We start from the raw sequence: 19,678 nt of genomic DNA, 5'->3' as shown, positions 1-19,678 counted from the left end.
CGAGCGTACACAATAAGGAAGGATCTTGAATCCCGGGTAAGACTCATACCAGCCACACCAATCACACCGTACAACTTGTGATCTGAACCCAGTTAACAGTATGATAACAAAACGAAGTAGCCTCCGAAAAGATGGCTCACAACAATAGTAATAACCCGATTTTTGTAACAATAACTATGTACAAGCATTGCAGACAATCCGCACTTGGGATGGGCGCCCAGCATCCACTACGGACTACGAGAAATAGAATTATCGGTAAGTAAATTCTTATTTTCTCTAACGTCCTAGTGGATGCTGGGGACTCCGTCAGGACCATGGGGATTATACCAAAGCTCCCAAACGGGCGGGAGAGTGCGGATGACTCTGCAGCACCGAATGAGAGAACTCCAGGTCCTCCTTAGCCAGAGTATCAAAATTTGTAAAATTTTACAAACGTGTTCTCCCCTGACCACGTAGCTGCTCGGCAAAGTTGTAATGCCGAGACTCCTCGGGCAGCCGCCCAGGATGAGCCCACCTTCCTTGTGGAATGGGCATCTACATATTTCGTCTGTGGCAGGCCTGCCACAGAATGTGCAAGCTGAATTGTACTACAAATCCAGCGTGCAATAGACTGCTTAGAAGCATGAGCACCCAGCTTGTTGGGTGTATACAGTATAAACAGCAAGTCAGACTTTCTGACTCCAGCCGTCCTAACTATATATATATATATATATATATATATTTTTAGGGCCCTGACCACGTCTAGTAACTTGGAGTCCTCCAAGTCCCTAGTAGCCGCAGGCACCACAAGAGGTTGTTTCAGGTGAAAACGCTGACACCCCTTTATGAAGAAACTGGAGACGAGTCCCAGTTCTGCCCTGTTCAAATGGAAAATTTTTAATATGGGCTTTTGTAAGACAAAGCCGCCCATTCTGACAATCGCCTGGCCGAGGCCAGGGCTAACAACATGGTCACTTCCCATGTGAGATATTTGTCAACAGCATGGTCACTTTCCATGTGAGATATTTCAAATCCACAGATTTGAGCGGTTCAAACCAATATGATTGTAAGAAATCCCAACACTATGTTGAGATCTCACGGTGCCCCTAGGGGCACAAAAAAGCTGTATATGCAATACATCCTTTACAATCTGGACTTCAGGAACTGAAGTCAATTCTTTCTGGAAGAAAATCTACAGGGCCGAAATTTAAATGTTAATGAACCCCAATTTGAGGTCCAAAACACTCCTGTTTTCAGGAAGTGTAGAAATCGACCTAGTTGAATTTCCGTCGTGGAGCCTTCCTGGCCTCACCCACGCAACATATTTTCACCACATGTGGTGATGACGTTGTGCGGTCACCTCCTTCCTGGCTTTGACCAGGGTAGGTATGACCTCTTATGGAATGCCTTTTCCCCTCAGGATCCGGCATTCAACCGCCATGCCGTCAAACGCAGCCGCGGTAAGTCTTGGAATAGACATGGTACTTGCTGAATCAAGTCCCTTCTTAGCTCCCCAGGCCCTTAGTCCTCTGTGAGCATTTCTTGAAGTTCCGGGTACCAAGTCCCTCTTGGCCAATCCGGAGCCACTAGTATAGTTCATACTCCTCTATGTCTTATAATTCTCAATACCCTGGTTATGAGAAACAGAGGAGGGAACACATACACAGACTGGTACACCCACGGTGTTACCAGAACATCCACAGCTATCGCCTGAAGGTCTCATGACCTGGCGGAATACCTGTCCCGTTTTTTGTTCGGGCGGGACGCCATCATGTCCACCTTTGGTCTTTGCCAACGGTCCACAATCATGTTGAAAAACTTCCCTATGAAGTTTCCACTCTCCCGGGTGGAGGTCATGCCTGCTGAGGAAGTCTGCTTCCCAGTCGTCCACTCCCGGAAAGAACACTGCTGACAGTGCTATCACATGATTTTCCGCCTAGCGAAAAATCCTTGCAGTTTTCACTGCCCTCCTGCTTCTTGTGCCGCCCTTCTGTTTACGTGGGCGACTGCCGTGATGTTATCCCACTGGATCAATACCGGCTGACCTTGAAGCAGAGGTCTAGCTAAGTTTAGAGCATTATAAATTTGCTCTAAGCTTATTTATGCGGAGAGAATTCTCCAGACTTAATCACACTTCCCTGGAAATTTTTTCCCTGTGTGACTGTTCCCCAGCCTCTCAGGCTGGCCTCCGTGGTCACCGGCATCCAATCCTGAATGCCGAATCTGCGGCCCTCTAGAAGATGAGCACTCTGTAATCACCACAGGAGAGACACCCTTTTCCTTGGATATAGGGTTATCCGCTGATGCATCTGAGGATGCGATCCGGACCATTTGTCCAGCAGATCCCACTGAAGAGTTCTTGCGGGAAATCTGCCGAATGGAATTGCTTCGTAATAAGCCACCATTTTTACCAGGACTCTTGTGCAATGATGCACTGACACTTTTCCTGGTTTTAGGAGGATCCCGATTAGCTCGGATAACTCCCTGGTTTTCTCCACTGGGAGAAACACGTTTTTCTGGACTGTGTCCAGAATCTTCCCTAGGAACAGTAGACGTGTCGTCGGAAAAAGCTGCGATTTTGGAATATTTAGAATCCACTCGTGCTGTCGTAGAACTACTTAAGATAGTGCTACTCCGACCTCCAACTGTTCTCTGGACCTTGCCCTTATCAGGAAAGCGTCCATGTTTCTTTTAAGAAAAATCATCATTCCGGCCATTACCTTGGTAAAGACCCGGGGCGCCGTGGACAATCCAAACGGCAACGTCTGAACTGATAGTGACAGTTCTGTACCAGGAACCTGAAGTACCCTTGGTGAGAAGGGCAAATTTGGACCTGTAGGTAAACGTCCCTGATATCCAGTGACATCATATCGTCCCCTTCTTCCTGGTTCGCTATCACTGCTCCGAGTGACTCCATCTTGATTTGAACGCTTGTATGTAAGTGTTCAAATATTTCAGATCTCACCGAGCCGGTTGGCTTCAGTACCACAATATAGTGTGGAATACTACCCCCTTCCTTGTTGTAAGAAGGGTACTTTGATTATCACCTGCTGGGAATACAGCCTGTGAATTGTGTGAGGGGGAGACGTCTCGAATTTCCAATGTACACCTGGGATATTACATGTAGGATCCCGGAGTTCCCTTGCGAGTGTTGCTGAAACTCTTGAGATGACCCCCTACCGCACCTGAGTCCGCTTGTACGGCCCCAGCGTTATGCTGCGGACTTGGCAGAAGCCGTGAGGAGCTTCTGTTCCTGGGAATGAGCTGCTTGCTGCAGTCTTCTTCCCTTTCCTCTCCCCCTGGGCAGATATGACTGGCCTTCGCCCGCCTGCCCGTATGGGGACGAAAGGACTGAGACTGAAAAGACTGTGTCCTTTTCTGCCAATATGTGACTCGGGGTAACAAAAGGTGGATTTTTCAGCTGTTGCCATGGCCACCAGGTCCAATGGACCGCCCCTTTATACGGCAATACTTCCATATGCCGTCTGGAATCTGCCTCACCTGACCACTGTCGTGTCTTCGTCTGGCAGATATGTACATCACATTTACTCTTGATGCCAGAATGCAAATATGCCTCTGCGCATCACACATATATAGAAATGCATCCTTAAAATGCTCTATAGACAATAAAATCCTGTCCCTGTCAAGGGTATCAAAATTTTCAGTCAGGAAATCCGACCAAGCCCCCTCAGCGCTGCACATCCAGGCTGAGGCGATTGCTGGTCGTAGTATAACACCAGTATGTGTGTATATACTGTTATGATATTTTCCAGCTTCCTATCAGCTGGCTCCTTGAGGGCGGCCGTATCTGGAAACGGTAACGCCATGTTTTTTTATAAGCGTGTGAGCGCCTTGTCCACCCTAAGGTGTGTTTTCCAACTCGCCCTTACTACTGGCGGGAAAAAAGGGTATACCGCCCATAACTTTCTGTCGGAGGAACCCCACGTATCATCACACACTTCATTTAATTTATCTGATTCAGGCAAAACTACAAGTAGTTTATTCCCACCCTACAAAATACCCTTATTTGTGGTACTTGTGGTATCAGAAATACGTAACACCTCCTTCATTGCCCTTAACATGTAACTTGTGGCCCTAAAGGAAAAATACGTTTGTTTCTTCACCGTCGACACTGGGGTCAGTGTCCGTGTCAGTGTCTGTCGACCGACTGAGGTAAATGGGCGTTTTTACAAGCCCCTGACGGTGTCTGAGACGCCTGGACCGATACTAATTTGTCCGCCGGCTGTCTCATGTCGTCAACCGGCTTGCAGCGTGTTGACATTATCACGTAATTCCATAAGTAAGCCATCCATTCTGGTGTCGACTCCCTAGAGAGTGACATCACCATTACAGGCAATTTTCTCCGTCTCCTCACCAACATTTTCCTCATACATGTCGACACACACGTACCGACCTACAGCACACACATACAGGGAATGCTCTGATAGAGGACAGGACCCACTAGCCCTTTGGGGAGACAGAGGGAGAGTTTGCCAGCACACACCAAAAGCGCCATAATGTATATAACAACCCTAGAAGGTGTTGTTTCTATATATGGGCTCTTAATATATAATTATATCGCCAATTTATGCCCCCCTTCTCTTTAACCCTGTTTCTGTAGTGCAGGGGAGAGTGGGAGCCTTCCTCACCAGCGGAGCTGGTCAGGAAAATGGCGCTGAGTGCTGAGGAGAATAAGCTCCGCCCCTTTCACGGCGGGCTTTTCTCCCGGTTATTAGGAAAACTGGCCTGGGTTAAATACATACATATAGCCTTAATGGCTATATGTGATGTATTTATTTGCCAAATAGGTATTTATATTGCTGCCCAGGGCGCCCCCAGCAGCGCCCTGCACCCTCCGTGACCGTGTCAGTGAGCCGTGTAGCAACAATGGCGCACAGCTGCAGTGCTGTGCGCTACCTCTCTGAAGACTGTGAAGTCTTCTGCCGCCTGTTTCCGGACCTCCGTTCCGCCGTCTTTCTTCAGCGTCTGTAAGGGGGATCGGCGGCGCGGCTCCGGGACGAACCCCAGGCTGACCTGTGTTCCGACTCCCTCTGGAGCTCAGTGTCCAGTAGCCTAAAACTTCAATCCTCCTGCACGCAGGTGAGTTGCAAGTCTCTCCCCTAAGTCCCTCGTTGCAGTGATCCTGTCGCCAGCAGGAATCACTGATTAGAAACCTAAAAAAAAACTTTACTAAACAGCTCCTTAAGAGAGCCATCCAGTTTGCACCCTTCTCGGACGGGCACAAAAACCTAACTGAGGCTTGGAGGAGGGTCATAGGGGGAGGAGCCAGTACACACCATGTGACCTAAAAAGCTTTTTAGATGTGCCCTGTCTCCTGCGGAGCCCGCTATTCCCCATGGTCCTGACGGAGTCCCCAGCATCCACTAGGACGTTAGAGAAAAATAGTTTAAAACAACTAAATTTGTAACTATGGAACATTTGGAACATAACGTGTATATGAAATACTTACTCGATGGCGCATATACGAACCACAGAGGTGAATCTGGTGGTGAGTTTATGCCGCCCGATGGTGCCCCCGGCAGACATAGATGCCACAATCTGAATGTTTTCTAGGCCGACCCACTCAAGGTTATCATCATAAAAGCCGTGATATGTTAGAACCTTACAAAAAAACAAAAGCAAAGGTATACTGAATGGGTGGGCTTGGTGCTTTGTAAAACAAGAATAATACCTATTGAAATGCACAAAGTTTATCCAAAATAGACTCTTCTCATCTCAAAAACTGGTCCCATTTTATTTTATTATTAGCAAACATCACTTACAGTAATAACTGGAATTGCTATAGTCCAGTGTCATGAACTCCTTCAGGATACCATAATAAAAATAAACCCTGATTTCTTAAGGGAACGACAGATGTGTTCTGACACAACAAGCATTTCAGCGCTATATGGACCCCCCAGATGCCGCAGATGTTAGTTTCGCACTTTTGCGTCTTTTTTACACACAGCTACCCTTCAACAGACTTGTCTTGCCCTGGAGACTTTCATGTTTCTCGCAACCAGAGAGGTATGAACTGGCACATTGCTGTGTGGTGGGATGCATGGTGCGGCTCAGCTATGTTGATCCCCTGCCTCTAGTCTTTCTCAGATTAGCGCATATTTCTCACACTTTTCCAGCAAACAGATGCACTGCTGGAGTACAGTGTATGTGTAGCAGGCGCTTTTGTCGCATCTTTTCCACAGTGCTAATGCAAGTTAGTAAAAATATTGAGCAAAAAAGACAAATGGTCTCATTTTTAATGGCGCGCCAAACGGGGCTGTCTGGTGCGATTTGAGGATAAGTGTGTGTGGATACATCTGTAAGAAAGCCGTATGAGCTTCCATTCTTGGAGTCTACACGATAACCCAACACTGCTCTGACAGGTAGGGCTACACAGTAAAGAATTCTGCTCACCTGCTGTAAAAATGCCACCAAGGTGTTGGTACCCCATTTGTCCGGTTTGGGGAGGTTGATATCTTTTAAATATAGGACCAATCTCTCACAGTCTTTCGGCCGGTACACCCGGCCAGTGTTCGTTGTGATTACTAGGCAGGTCTGTGTGAGCTTTTGTAAGACGTGACGAGAAGATGTCTGTGCACTGCAATGCACTATAGCGATGTGTGTGGACCGGAGCTGGGAAAATGCATAAAGCAGCAGCATTCTGGAAAATAAAATGACAGTTACATTACAAAGAGGGACAAAGACTGCACCTGCAGGACTTGCAGATTATTATAATGCAGATTCCCACTGGGTCTTACCCCTTTCCACAACCTTCAGGTCCAACTAACAGGAAGGGCTGTTTAGTGTCAGAGCCCAGCCATGGTCTGAAATAGTCCAGTCCTCTCTGGATGTCAGGGGTTCTGATAACTGGGAGAGCCTGAGGGTTACTGAAGTCTTCGATAGTTAGATTTTGAGGTTTTTCATGGCTGTAGGACATTAAGCGTCCGGTTTTAGCATCATAATATGTTTCCAATGGTTTGCGAGGATCAGGGGGAGATTCTCGAGCCCAACTGAAAACCTTTACAGAAAAAAGATGAACAATTAAAATATCATAATTTGCAGTCTATGGGGTAAATGGAATAGCCTTTGATTTGCAGGCATCGGCAAGATCACGGCGATGTAAAAGGCAAAACTAGCATGGTTTTGCATTTTAAATGATTGTAACTTTAAAACATTGGCTAAACTCGCCGGGATCTCGCCGAGTTCTGCAAGTACCAAGCTATTACATTGACCCCTACAAAACTAACACAGCTAAAGAAGGGGAAAAAACAACTTATAAACACAAGGATATTGGCGCACATTGGGGGTCATTCCGAGTTGATAATGTTCACGTGCGATTAAGGGAAAAAAAGCGGCACTTCTGTGCATGCACATGCGGCGCAGTGTGCACGCGTGACGTACTGTCACAACGACCTATGTAGTTTCACACAAGGTCTAGCGAAGCATTTCAGTCGCACTGCTGGCCGCAGAGTGATTGACAGGAAGTGGGCGTTTCTGGGTGCCAACTGACCGTTTTCAGGGAGTGTTCGAAAAAAACGCAGGCGTGCCAGGAAAAACGCAGGCATGGCTGGGCGAACGCAGGGCATGTTTGTGACGTCAAATCCGGAACTGAATGGTCTGAAGTGATCGCAAGCGCTGAGTAGGTCTGAAGCTACTCTGAAACTGCACAATTTTTTTTTGTAGCCGTTCTGCGATGCAATCGTTCGCACTTCTGCTAAGATACACTCCCAGAGGGCGGCGGCATAGCGTTTGCACAGCTGCTAACAACTGCTAGCGAGCGATCAACTCGGATTGACCCCCATTGTGTGGTTTGTTCCTCCTTCCCTGTCACTTTCATTTATCCATTTATTTCTGGGGGTTATTCAGGTTTGTTAGCAAACCCAAAAAACACACTAATGGGCAAAACCATGTTGCACTGCAGGTGGGGCAGATGCAATGTGTACTGAGAATTAGATTTGGGTGGGTTATATTGTTTCTGTGCAGGGTAAATACTGGCTGCTTTATTTCTACACTGCAATTTAGATTTCATTTTGAACACACCCCACCCAAATCTAACTCTCTCTGCACATTACATCTGCCCCACCTGCAGTGCACATGGTTTTGCGCATTAGTGTGCTTTTGGGGTTTGCTAACAAACTTGAATAAGGCCCAGTGTCTTTTGCCCAGTGTCTCTCGCTCCTTTTCAACCAGTGCCCAGGGGCGTGCGGTGAGCTAAATGGCTCAGGAGGTACTGGCTAGCTCCAGAGCCAAATTTACACACAATATATGAGCCAAAGGGTACATCTGGGCATTATACACAGGAGCAGCAGTATAAACTCCTGGAAATTTGGTTAGTTTTGATCAGAGATGTTCAAAAAAGATAGGTAGGTGCAGCACTGCCTCACCTGCCATAGACTTTTTACTCCTGAGTTTTGACTATATGAATGATTAGAATAATGCAAAGAAGATATTTCCACCATATTCTTTGTATATTTCATATACTTTATACAGTCAAAACTCTGGCACAATCGTTAGTATGACAGGAAAGGCTCTGCCTCACCAAACCGCACGTCACTGCCAGTACCCCTTCCCTCTCACTTTGCAATATCTCTGCACTAAGGGGGTCATTCCGAGTTGATTGCTAGCTGCTGTTGTTCGCAGCGCAGCGATTAGGCAAAAAAGCGCCACTTCTGCGCATGCATATGCGGCGCAATGCGCACGCGCGACTTACTTTCACAACAGCGAATGCAGTTTCACACAAGGTCTAGCGACGCTTTTCAGTCGCACTGCTGGCCGCAGAGTGATTGACAGGAAGTGGGGGTTTCTGGGTGGTAACTGACCGTTTTCGGGGAGTGTGTGTAAAAACGCAGGCGTGTCAGATACAAACGCAGGCGTGGCTGGGAAAACGCAGGCGTGGCTGGGGAAACGCAGGGCGTGTTTGTGACGTCAAAACAGGAACTAAATAGTCTGAAGTGATCGCAAGCTAGGAGTAGGTCTGGAGCTACTCAGAAACTGCTCGAAAATATTTTGTAGCCGTTGTGCGATCCTTTCGTTCGCACTTCTGCTAAGCTAAGATACACTCCCAGAGGACGGCGGCCTAGCATTTGCACGGCTGCTAAAAGCAGCTAGCGAGCGAACAACTCGGAATGAGCCCCTAAGTGTATTTCTCACTGTTCCCTTAGTCTGTCTCTCTCTCTTTCTCCAAACAGTCTCTCTCCTTCCTTTCCCCCAGTGTTCCTCTTTCTCTTTAACCCCCTGTCCCTCTTTATCTCTTTCCCCACCACTGCCCTACGCTCTCTTCCGTCACTGGATCTCTTTACCTGTGCCCACCATTCACCAATGACTGTCTCTCTCTCTTACACCCAAACCCCTCCACTGCCTCTCTTTTCCTCGCTTACTCCACCACTGTCTTTCTTTCTCTTGCACTCTCACACACATTGATTCGCTTTCTCTTTTCCCCCTACCAGCTCACTTTTACCCCTTTCACACATAAACCCCAGCTATAACTTGGCTCGGACACAGAACACTGATCACGGGTTGAAGCCGGGGTTTCAGTAAGTACCCCCTTCCACACATTGACGATGAACCCAGGTTATTCCCAGGTCATCGCCAGCATCTCTAAGCGCTACTATGCCCGACAATCAGCTCGTTTTGGGCATGAGCCAGGTGATTGTGACCTGGGTAATGCCTTGCAGAACTTGGTCAGGTCTGTTCACACATATCAGAGACCCGAGTCGAGCCCTGCAAAAACCCGTATAGAAAGGCTACGTGTGAAAGGAATACCCTGGCTCTCTTCTCCTGTATTTCTCTCTCTCCCTCAGACAGTTCTCTTTCTGTAACAGAGGAACTATCTGAGAAGAAGAGGAGGCAGATTACGGTCAGGTAAGGAAAGTCTATTATAAGGAACAGTGTAGTGCCAATTATATATTCGGACCATAATGCTTGTGGTAGATGATTTGTAAGGGGACACAGTGCTCCGCAGTTAACAGTGTGTCTTATGGTCAGTGCATAAACAAATGCACTGAAATTGGCATACAGCATACAATCTTATGATTGTGACTTGTAATTGGTCTGATCACGCGAAACCCCTGGATTCTGCAAGAAGCTGTTAAAGACATGGGGAATAATGGCTGCATGGAGCCTAACTTTTACTAGGTAGTACAGCTTTATGGCACTTTTCTTATGAAGAGCTGAATGAAAAGTTATGGTTTACTGCTAGAATTTATACTGTGCTTGAAGACTTTATATCTACAATATACATCTCCCTGTCTACGGATTATCACTCCTGTTATTTACCTCTTTGGCAAAGTCATTTCTGGACTTCATATTGAGATTTCCTCCTAGGCCACGGATCAGACTAATAATGAATTGACTCCGGTCAGTGCAGCCAGGAAGATGCGACAATCCATTCATTACCGTTCCAATAAGACTGGTTTCCACCACAAAGTCGTTCTAGGGCAGTTAAAGCATTGGACAGTCAGGGCTTTACCTTGCAATACTATTGCGTGATGCACAGAAATAAGCAATTACAAATGCACAATTAAAGTGTTACATAAAGACTAGCAATGCAGTAACATTATGATACAGTATTCCTTTTAGAATAAACTTCATTCTATCAAGAAATGACTTGTCTCCAGATACCTCTAACTCTGCTGCTGAAGAGTAAAATGGGCGTTATGTCTCATTACAGGGGAGTGTATTTTATGTGTAGTGATCTGGTTTATATTGCTCAACAGTGAGATGCTTTGGTGTTTCTGCACAGAGATCTCCATTTATTTCACCAAGATGCTCACTGTGATTAGTTTGTTTGAATTGCTCTTCTTTGGTATTTTACTTAAAATCTGGTCTTTTCCTGACAAGTTTTTCAGTCCCAGATGTGATCAAGTAAACTCTGCAGCATCTACTAATGTCACTTATACTGATTCTCCGCTAGTTGCAGCTCTATAAAATATCATTTTCTGTAGAACAAAACCTTGCTAATGCGAGTGGGGATATTTACACGCACATCTTGCTTGCAGCTTTAAAAAAAGCCCACCTTCTACCAAGTTCTACCTATCAGATCTGCATGTTCGGTAATGACTAAAGGTGATAATTCATCCAAGGTCCCGTGGGACAATGACAAATGTTTGTAACATTGGAATTTTCACAGGATTAAAACTCTGGCAATAGCCACACGATAGCATAGCACCATGGGCACCATTGTGACTGTTTGAATAGATAGCTCTAGATATTTACTTATACACTGTTGCTTAAGTCGTGGCAAACAGCCCCTCATGGCGCGCCAAGTCCAGGGCAACTCGGCCGCTGAGAGTCTGTCTAGTTCAAAACGTTCATCTTATTCAAAGCAAAAATAGGATTTGAATTACCTACCGGTAAATCCTTTTCTCATAGTCCATAAGGGATATTGGGGGGACTAAAAGAGACCCACACACTTACGCAACATGTCCGTCTGACATGTCGCAGACGATCACCCCGGCAGCCTCCCGGGGGCAGGATCGCCCAAGATACACTGTATGCTGTCCTTTTGCATACGATGTATCTTGGGCGATCCTGGCCGATCCCAGCCATGCCTGCGGGGTCGGACATGATTGAATGTGCAGCACAATCTGGAGGATCCGATCCGGATCGCATCGGAAACCCCTCCAAAATGCCTGAGTTCATCCGATATATCGGGCCGAATGCACAAAATCGGGCATTATCGTCCTAGTGAATGGGGCCCTTTAGTACAATGGGGGCATAGACGGGGGTTCAAAGGAGCTAGTGCACTTTAAATTTCTTCACTGGGTGTGCTGGCTCCTCCCCTCTATGCCCCCTCCCACAGGCAGTTGTAGGTAAAACAGTGCCCGAAGGAGAAAGGACATATGAGAGAAGGAACATAAGAACAAAGAATGGTGAGATTTAATACTAGCACACCACGAACATATAACAACCAGCAACGGCTGGTAACAAAAGCAGCAACAGCTGAAGAGGTAACCATATAAAGAGAACCAACAGAGAAGTCAACGGACTGAGGCGGGTGCACAATATCCCTTATGGACTACGAGAAAAGGATTTACCGGTAGCTAATTAAAATCCTATTTTCTCTAGCATCCTTAAGGGATATTGGGGAGGATTTGTACGATGGGGACATCCCAAAGCTTCCAGGAAGGGCGGGAATGTGCGGAGACATCTGCAGCACCGCCTGCCCAAACTGGGTATCCTCTTTGGCCAGGGTGTGAAACTTGTAGAACTTTAAAAAAGTGTTCTTCGCCGACCAGGTAGCAGCTCGGGACAGTTGCAAGGCCGAGACTCCACGAGCAGCTGCCCAGGAAGAGCCCACTGATCTTGTAGAATGGGCCTTCAGAGACTTAGGAACAGGTAAGGCTGCCGACACATAGGCCTGTTGGATAGTAAGCCTAAGCCAACAAGCAATGGTCTGCTTTGAAGGACAACCCTTTTTCTGTGCATCATAGAGCACGAACAAGGAATCCATCTTTCTGATCCGAGCCGTTCCCTTGACATACATTAGATCTTCAAAGCTCGCACAGCATCCAACGCCTCCGGAGGAGCCAAAGAGTCCGAACAGGACGGGACCACAATAGGTTGATTCAGGTGAAAAGCAGAGACAACCTTCGGCAGGAACTGCTGCCTAGTCCTGAGCTCCGCTCTGTCCTCGTAAAAGACCAAGTATTGGCTCTTACATGATAAGGCACCCAATTCTGAGACACGTCTAGCAGAAGCCAGAGCCAGTAACATCACTGTCTTCCACGTGAGGTATTTGTCTTCTACCATCATCAGAGGCTCAAACCAGGAGTACTGTAGAAATTCCAACACTACATTCAAATCCCAGGTAGGTGGCACAAAAGGAGGTTGTATGTGGAGTACCCCTTGCAAGAAGGTCTGAACTTCTGGCAACAGTGCCAATTTCCTCTGGAAGAAAATGGAGAGAGCTGAAATCTGGACCTTAATGGAACCCAGACGCAAGCCCTTATCCACACCAGCCTGCAGGAAACGTATGAAACGTCCCAAGTGGTACTCTGCAGATGGATACGTACGTTCCTCGCACCAAGAGACATATCTCCTCCAGATATGATGATAGTGTTTTGACGTCACAGGCTTCCTGGCCTGAACCATGGTAGCAATAACCTTTTTGGAAAGGCCCTTGTGAGCTAGGATGTTCCGCTTAACCTCCAAACCGTCAAACAAAGTCGCCATAAGTCCAGGTAGACGAACGGTCTATTCTTAGTGGTAGAGGCCAAGGGTCTTCGACGGACATGGACAATCAGAATTGCCTGGACACCTTGATTTCTGATTCGCTTGATCACCCTTGGGAGCAACGGAATCGGAGTAAACAGGTAGACCAGCCGGTAAGGCCAAGGCGACGTCAGTGCATCTACTGCCCTCGCCTGAGGGTCCCTGGTTCGTGAGCAATACCAGAAAAGCTTCTTGTTGAGACGAGAAGCCATCATGTCTATCTGCGGGCAGCCCCACCGGTGGATGATCTGTTGGAACACCTGATGGTGGAGACCTCACTGCCCCGGGTGGAGATCGTGATGACTCAGGAAGTCCGTTTCCCAGTTGTTCACACCCGGAATGAAGATTGCAGACACTGCTCTTGCATTTCTTTCCACCCAGAGGAGTATCCTTGATACCTCTCACATGCAGGCTCTGCTTTTTGTCCCTCCTTGCCGATTGATGTACACCCCTGAACTTGAATCGCGTGATCCCTGAGCAGAGGAGAGGCCTGAAGCAGAGCATTGTAGATCGCCCGAAGTTCCAGAATGTTGATCGGAAGGAGGGCCGACCACCTGCCCTGGAACTGTGCAACTTGGGTGACAGCACCCCATCCTCGCAGACTCGCATCCGTCGTGAGGAGGGTCCAATCCTGAACACTGAAACTCCAGCTTTCCAGTAGGTTGGAGGACTGCAGCCACCACAGGAGGAAAATCCTGGTCTGAGGTGACAGCCGAATCATCCGGTGCATCTGTAGATGTGATCCAGACCACTTGCTCAGGAGATCCAATTGAAATGTTCTGGCATGGCACCTCTCATATTGGATCGCCTCGTATGAGGCGACCATCTTCCCCAACAATCTGATGCAAAGATGGATGGAAACTCGAATGGGTTGGAGCCCCATGCGGACCATCTCCTGAAGTTGTCTTGCTTTGTCCACCGGGAGGAACACCTTCTGGGCCACCATATCCAGCAACATACCCAGGAACAGGAGCCGTTGAGTCAGCTCCAGGTGGGACTTCTGTAGATTGAGAATCCACCCATGGCGTGACAGAAGCTAGTGAGGTCGATATATACGTTATGGTAAGAACTTACCATTGATAACGGTATTTCTCCTAAGTCCACAGGTTCCACAGGATAACAATGGGATATGATAGAGCGACAGCGGATTTGCACCAATCAGTCAAAGATTTCCGGCCTCCCAGCATGCAACGGGCCCGTTCATAAGCTCAAGGCAGGAGCATTATGCAGAACCCTAATCAGGCGAGAAAAACACACATGCACACCCTTCCATACAAGAAGGAAGAGGTTAGTGAGTAAAAAAGGATCCTCAAATCAGGTGCATCAGGGTGGGATCCCTGTGGAACCTGTGGACTTAGGAGAAATACCGTTATCAACGGTAAGTTCTTACCATAACGTATATTTCTCCGGCAGGGTCCACAGGTTATCCACAGGATGTCACGATCCGGGTATCTGGACGCCATTTCTTACCCATCAGATGCCTCCTAAGGCTGGCTCAGCGCTCCAGGACCGGATCCCATCTGTTATCCTGATGTGTACATTCCTGTATCCTCTCCTGTCACTCTGGGACGCTGTCACAGTAAACGCCATATTACACCTGGCATGGCGTCTCCCGCGGCCTCCGCCGCCGTCCCTGAACTTCTGCATGCAGAGTGTCTGAGTGGCGATTACATCAGCCGCGGCCTCCGCTGTGTCCGCGTGGTTGGATGTGCATCTGTCAGCCTGGCGCCTCCTGTCTCCGGTGGCCGGCGCCGCCATTACTGTTTTCATTACCACATGGATTACAAACCAAACTTCCCTCCAAGTGTCTGCATGGGCGCAGCCATCTTGGATTCTGTCAGCTGATCATTTCCACCAATCTGTTCTCAGTATTGATAATCTGCATAATTGCCTAGCCAATCCCTTCCTTGCTGCAGGTATAAATACACTGTGCCTGAGCAAGGAAGGCGTCAGTGCTTTGGTTGTCAAACCTAGTTCCTGTTTGTCTCTCTCCTGTGATTGTCTTCCAGGTTCCAGCTCCTGTCTCAAGACTTCCACCATAGAGACCCGCACCAGCATTCCACCTGCGGTGTAGCCTGACTCTCCAATCCATTGTGGATTCATCTGTTTCCAGCTACAACTTTACCTGCTTCCATCTCAGCTTCCAGCAGAGTACAGCTTCCCTTAAAGGGCCGGTGTCCTTTCTACACTTTACCACTCTCCACCGGTATTATTATTTCTCCGCTCTCAAGTTCTACATTTCAGTTCATATTTCATCGCTCCCAAGTTCATTTATTATTTAACTGGTTCCAGCCAGTATCCACTCCGTGCTAACAACAGTCTGGTTCCAGCCAGTATCCACAGCAGCTGTTTTATCTTCAGCAACCCAGCTTTTCCTGGAACACCAGCTGGCACAATCCTGGGTTATCTCCATTGCTACAGTCGGGTCTGGTAAGGACTTTCCATCTAGAAGATCATAAGAACTATCTCACACTACCAGTGCCCTGTGGCTCCTGCCATCCTGTAGTACCCAGGAACTGTATTTATTCTTTGCTGACTTTTACGTTTTCTTTTACTGCTGCTGTGTTGCGGAGTTGTCATAATAAACATCATTGACTTTTATCCAAGTTGTCGTGGTCACGCCTTCGGGCAGTTATTATTCATGTTACTTACATGTCCAGGGGTCTGATACAACCTCCCAGGTTCCGGTACATCTCAGCCCCTACAACTGAGGCTGCCTCCCGTCAGCTCAGGCCCTCAGTTGTGACAGTAAGCACTGACCTAATGAATCCAGCCGGAGACCAGGATCAAGCGGCCAGGCCGATGCAAGAACTGGCAGCCCGACTAGAACATCAGGAGGCTGCATAGGCCCACATCATCCGCTGTCTCCAGGATCTCTCTACTCGGCTGGATGGGATTCAGACAACTCTCCGTGGATCAGGCGCGTCTGGTGCGTCAACCACAGTGACTCCAGCTATAACCCCACCCACCTTACCCATTTCTGCTCCACGTCTTCATCTTCCAACGCCAGCAAAATTTGACGGATCTCCAAGATTCTGCAGGGGATTTCTCAACCAGTGTGAGATTCAGTTTGAGCTACAACCTGGCAATTTTCCCAGTGACCGTACAAAAATTGCCTACATTATTTCTCTTCTCAGTGGCTCAGCCCTTGATTGGGCATCACCGTTATGGGAGAGGTCCGACACCCTGCTATCTTCCTACACTGCCTTCGTGTCAACATTCAGGCGCATCTTCGACGAGCCAGGCCGGGTAACCTCAGCTTCATCCGAGATTCTCCGTTTACGCCAGGGGTCACGTACTGTAGGACAATATCTGATACAGTTCCAGATCCTGGCATCCGAACTGGCATGGAACGACGAGGCCCTGTATGCTGCATTCTGGCATGGTTTATCTGAGCGTATTAAAGATGAGTTAGCTACCAGAGACTTACCTTCTAAGTTAGATGAGCTAATCTCACTCTGCACGAAAGTTGATTTACGTTTCAGAGAGAGAGCAACTGAGCGTGGAAGATCATCTGCTCCAAAATCTTCTGCTCCTCCTCCTCGTCAACTGTCACCATCTAAAGATGAGCCCATGCAACTTGGCCGTTCCCGTTTAACTCCTGCTGAGCGCCGAAGACGTCTCTCCGAGTTTCTCTGTCTCTATTGTGCAGCTCCGTCTCACACCATTAATGCCTGTCCCAAACGTCCGGGAAACTCCAAATCCTAGCTCGCCAAGGAGAGGGCCGGCTAGGAGTAATGATCTCCTCTCCATCTCCTCAAGATTGTAATCTCCCAGTCTCGCTTCAAGTTGCTCAACGTTATCGGAACGTCATTGCCCTCCTTGATTCCGGAGCAGCTGGGAACTTTATTACCGAAGCCTATGTTAAACGGTGGTCCCTACCCACCGAGAGACTTCCTTCGTCCATTTCTTTAACTGCCGTGGATGGCAGCAAAATTTTTGATGCAGTCATTTCTTTAAGGACTCTACCAGTTCGTCTGAGAGTGGGAGTTCTTCATTCCGAACTTATTTCTTTTTTAGTGATTCCAAGAGCCACACATCCTGTGGTCCTGGGCCTTCCATGGCTCCGTCTTCACAATCCTACAATTGATTGGACGACTACGCAAATCCTGGCATGGGGTTCCTCCTGTGCTGAGACATGTTTGTTTAAAGTATTGCCTGTCTGTTCTTCCTCCCCCAGGTCGTCTGATGTTCCACCTCCTCCATATCAAGATTTCACGGATGTGTTCAGTAAAGCTTCTGCTGATATCCTTCCTCCTCATAGAGAATGGGACTGTCCGATTGATCTCGTTCCAGGGAAGGTTCCACCTCGAGGCCGAACTTATCCGTTGTCTCTGCCTGAGACGCATTCTATGGAGGAATATATTAAAGAGAACCTAGCAAAGGGGTTCATTCGACCTTCTTCTTCTCCAGCCGGCGCAGGCTTCTTTTTTGTAAAAAAGAAAGATGGTGGTCTGCGGCCGTGCATCGACTACAGAGGTTTGAACGACATTACCATCAAGAACCGTTATCCTTTACCCCTGATTACTGAGCTCTTTGACAGAGTTAGCGGAGCTACCATCTTTACAAAGCTGGACTTGCGAGGTGCATACAATCTCATCCGGATCCGTGAGGGTGACGAGTGGAAGACCGCCTTTAACACCCGTGACGGACATTATGAGTACCTCGTCATGCCCTTCGGATTGAGCAATGCTCCAGCTGTCTTCCAGCATTTTGTCAATGAGATCTTCAGAGACATTCTATACCGTCATGTCGTGGTCTATCTAGACGATATCCTCATTTTTGCCAACGATTTAGAGGAACATCGTTTTTGGGTTAAAGAGGTTCTGTCCCGTCTCCGTGTCAATCATCTCTATTGCAAATTAGAAAAATGCGTCTTTGAAGTCAAGTCCATTCCGTTTCTAGGGTACATTGTGTCCGGTTCCGGACTAGAGATGGATCCTGAGAAACTACAAGCAATCCAAAATTGGCCGGTACCCTTAACCCTCAAAGGGGTCCAGAGGTTCTTAGGGTTCGCCAACTATTACCGAAAGTTTATACGAGACTTTTCCACCATTGTGGCGCCTATTACTGCTTTCACTAAGAAGGGTGCTAACCCGTCCAAGTGGTCTGAAGAAGCCATGCAAGCATTTCATCTTTTAAAACAAAGGTTCATCTCTGCGCCTGTTCTGAAACAGCCTGACATCGACTCTCCTTTCATCTTAGAGGTGGATGCCTCCTCCGTTGGAGTAGGAGCGGTGTTATCTCAGAGGGCTAAAGATGGCCATTTACACCCTTGCAGTTTCTTCTCCCGGAAGTTCTCCCCAGCTGAGCGCAACTATGCCATTGGCGACCAAGAGTTGCTAGCCATCAAGCTCGCTCTAGAAGAGTGGAGGTATCTGTTGGAGGGAGCTTCTCATTCAATCACCATACTTACAGACCACAAGAACCTTTTATACCTGAAGGGCGCACAATGTCTCAACCCTCGTCAGGCCAGATGGGCACTTTTCTTTTCCAGGTTCGACTTTAAACTCCAGTTCTGTCCGGGCTCTCAGAATCGCAAGGCCGATGCCCTTTCCCGCTCATGGGAGCAAGAAAATGAGTCAGAGTCTTCAGACAAGCATCCTATTATAAATCCGTTGGCATTCTCCACGGTAGGGATGGACTCTACGCCCCCATCAGGGAAAAGTTTTGTGAAGCCGATGCTAAGGAAGAAGCTCATGCATTGGGCCCATGCTTCCCGTTTTGCCGGACATACAGGTATCCAAAAAACCCTGGAGTTTATCTCTAGGTCCTATTGGTGGCCAACTCTGAAAAAGGACGTCTTGGAGTTTATTGCATCTTGCCCAAAGTGTGCCCAACATAAAGTATCCCGCCAGTCGCCTGCGGGGCAACTGGTTCCACTATCCGTTCCCCGTCGACCATGGACCCACTTGTCGATGGATTTCATTACAGACTTACCCATGTGCAACAAGTTCAATACCATCTGGGTGGTAGTTGACCGGTTCACCAAGATGGCACACTTCATTCCTCTCACCGGTCTTCCGTCAGCTTCCAAGTTGGCTCAAGTATTCATACAAGAGATCTTCCGACTCCACGGTCTTCCTGAAGAAATTATCTCAGATCGAGGAGTTCAATTCACAGCCAAATTCTGGCGAAGTTTATGTCAAGTCCTCCAAGTCAAGCTAAAGTTTTCAACGGCATACCATCCTCAGACCAATGGTCAAACCGAGAGGGTGAATCAGGACTTGGAGGCCTTCCTCCGCATCTATGTGTCCTCCTCTCAAGATGACTGGGTTCAATTACTTCCCTGGGCCGAGTTCTGTCATAACAACCAGTATCATTCTTCATCTGCTTCAACACCATTCTTCACTAACTTTGGATTCCACCCTAAAGTTCCTGAGTTTCAACCGCTTCCAGCAACTTCTGTTCCTGCAGTGGATATCACCTTGCATCAGTTTGCCAATATCTGGAAGAGCGTACGATCAGCTCTGCTCAAGGCATCGTT

At 47.7% G+C, this 19,678-nt stretch overlaps 1 protein-coding gene across 3 annotated transcripts in view; it reads right to left on the bottom strand.

Annotated features, from left to right (window-relative positions):
- Window positions 1-19,678, bottom strand: part of DYNC2H1 (dynein cytoplasmic 2 heavy chain 1) — a 1,021,614-nt gene that overhangs the window by 727,715 nt on the left and 274,221 nt on the right. For all 3 annotated transcript variants that reach the window (XM_063951545.1, XM_063951543.1, XM_063951544.1), the window contains exons 41-44: window positions 10,255-10,410; window positions 6,738-6,997; window positions 6,394-6,640; window positions 5,450-5,601 (exon numbers count right to left, since the gene is read on the bottom strand). In XM_063951545.1, the coding sequence (XP_063807615.1) occupies window positions 5,450-5,601; window positions 6,394-6,640; window positions 6,738-6,997; window positions 10,255-10,410 (815 nt within the window). The remainder of the gene's footprint in view (window positions 1-5,449; window positions 5,602-6,393; window positions 6,641-6,737; window positions 6,998-10,254; window positions 10,411-19,678) is intronic.

The sequence above is a fragment of the Pseudophryne corroboree genome, chromosome 2, assembly GCF_028390025.1.
Source record: "Pseudophryne corroboree isolate aPseCor3 chromosome 2, aPseCor3.hap2, whole genome shotgun sequence".
Taxonomy (NCBI): Eukaryota; Metazoa; Chordata; class Amphibia; order Anura; family Myobatrachidae; genus Pseudophryne; species Pseudophryne corroboree.
Note: the sequence above shows the minus strand (reverse complement) of the source record. Positions and strands in the feature narration are given on the sequence as shown.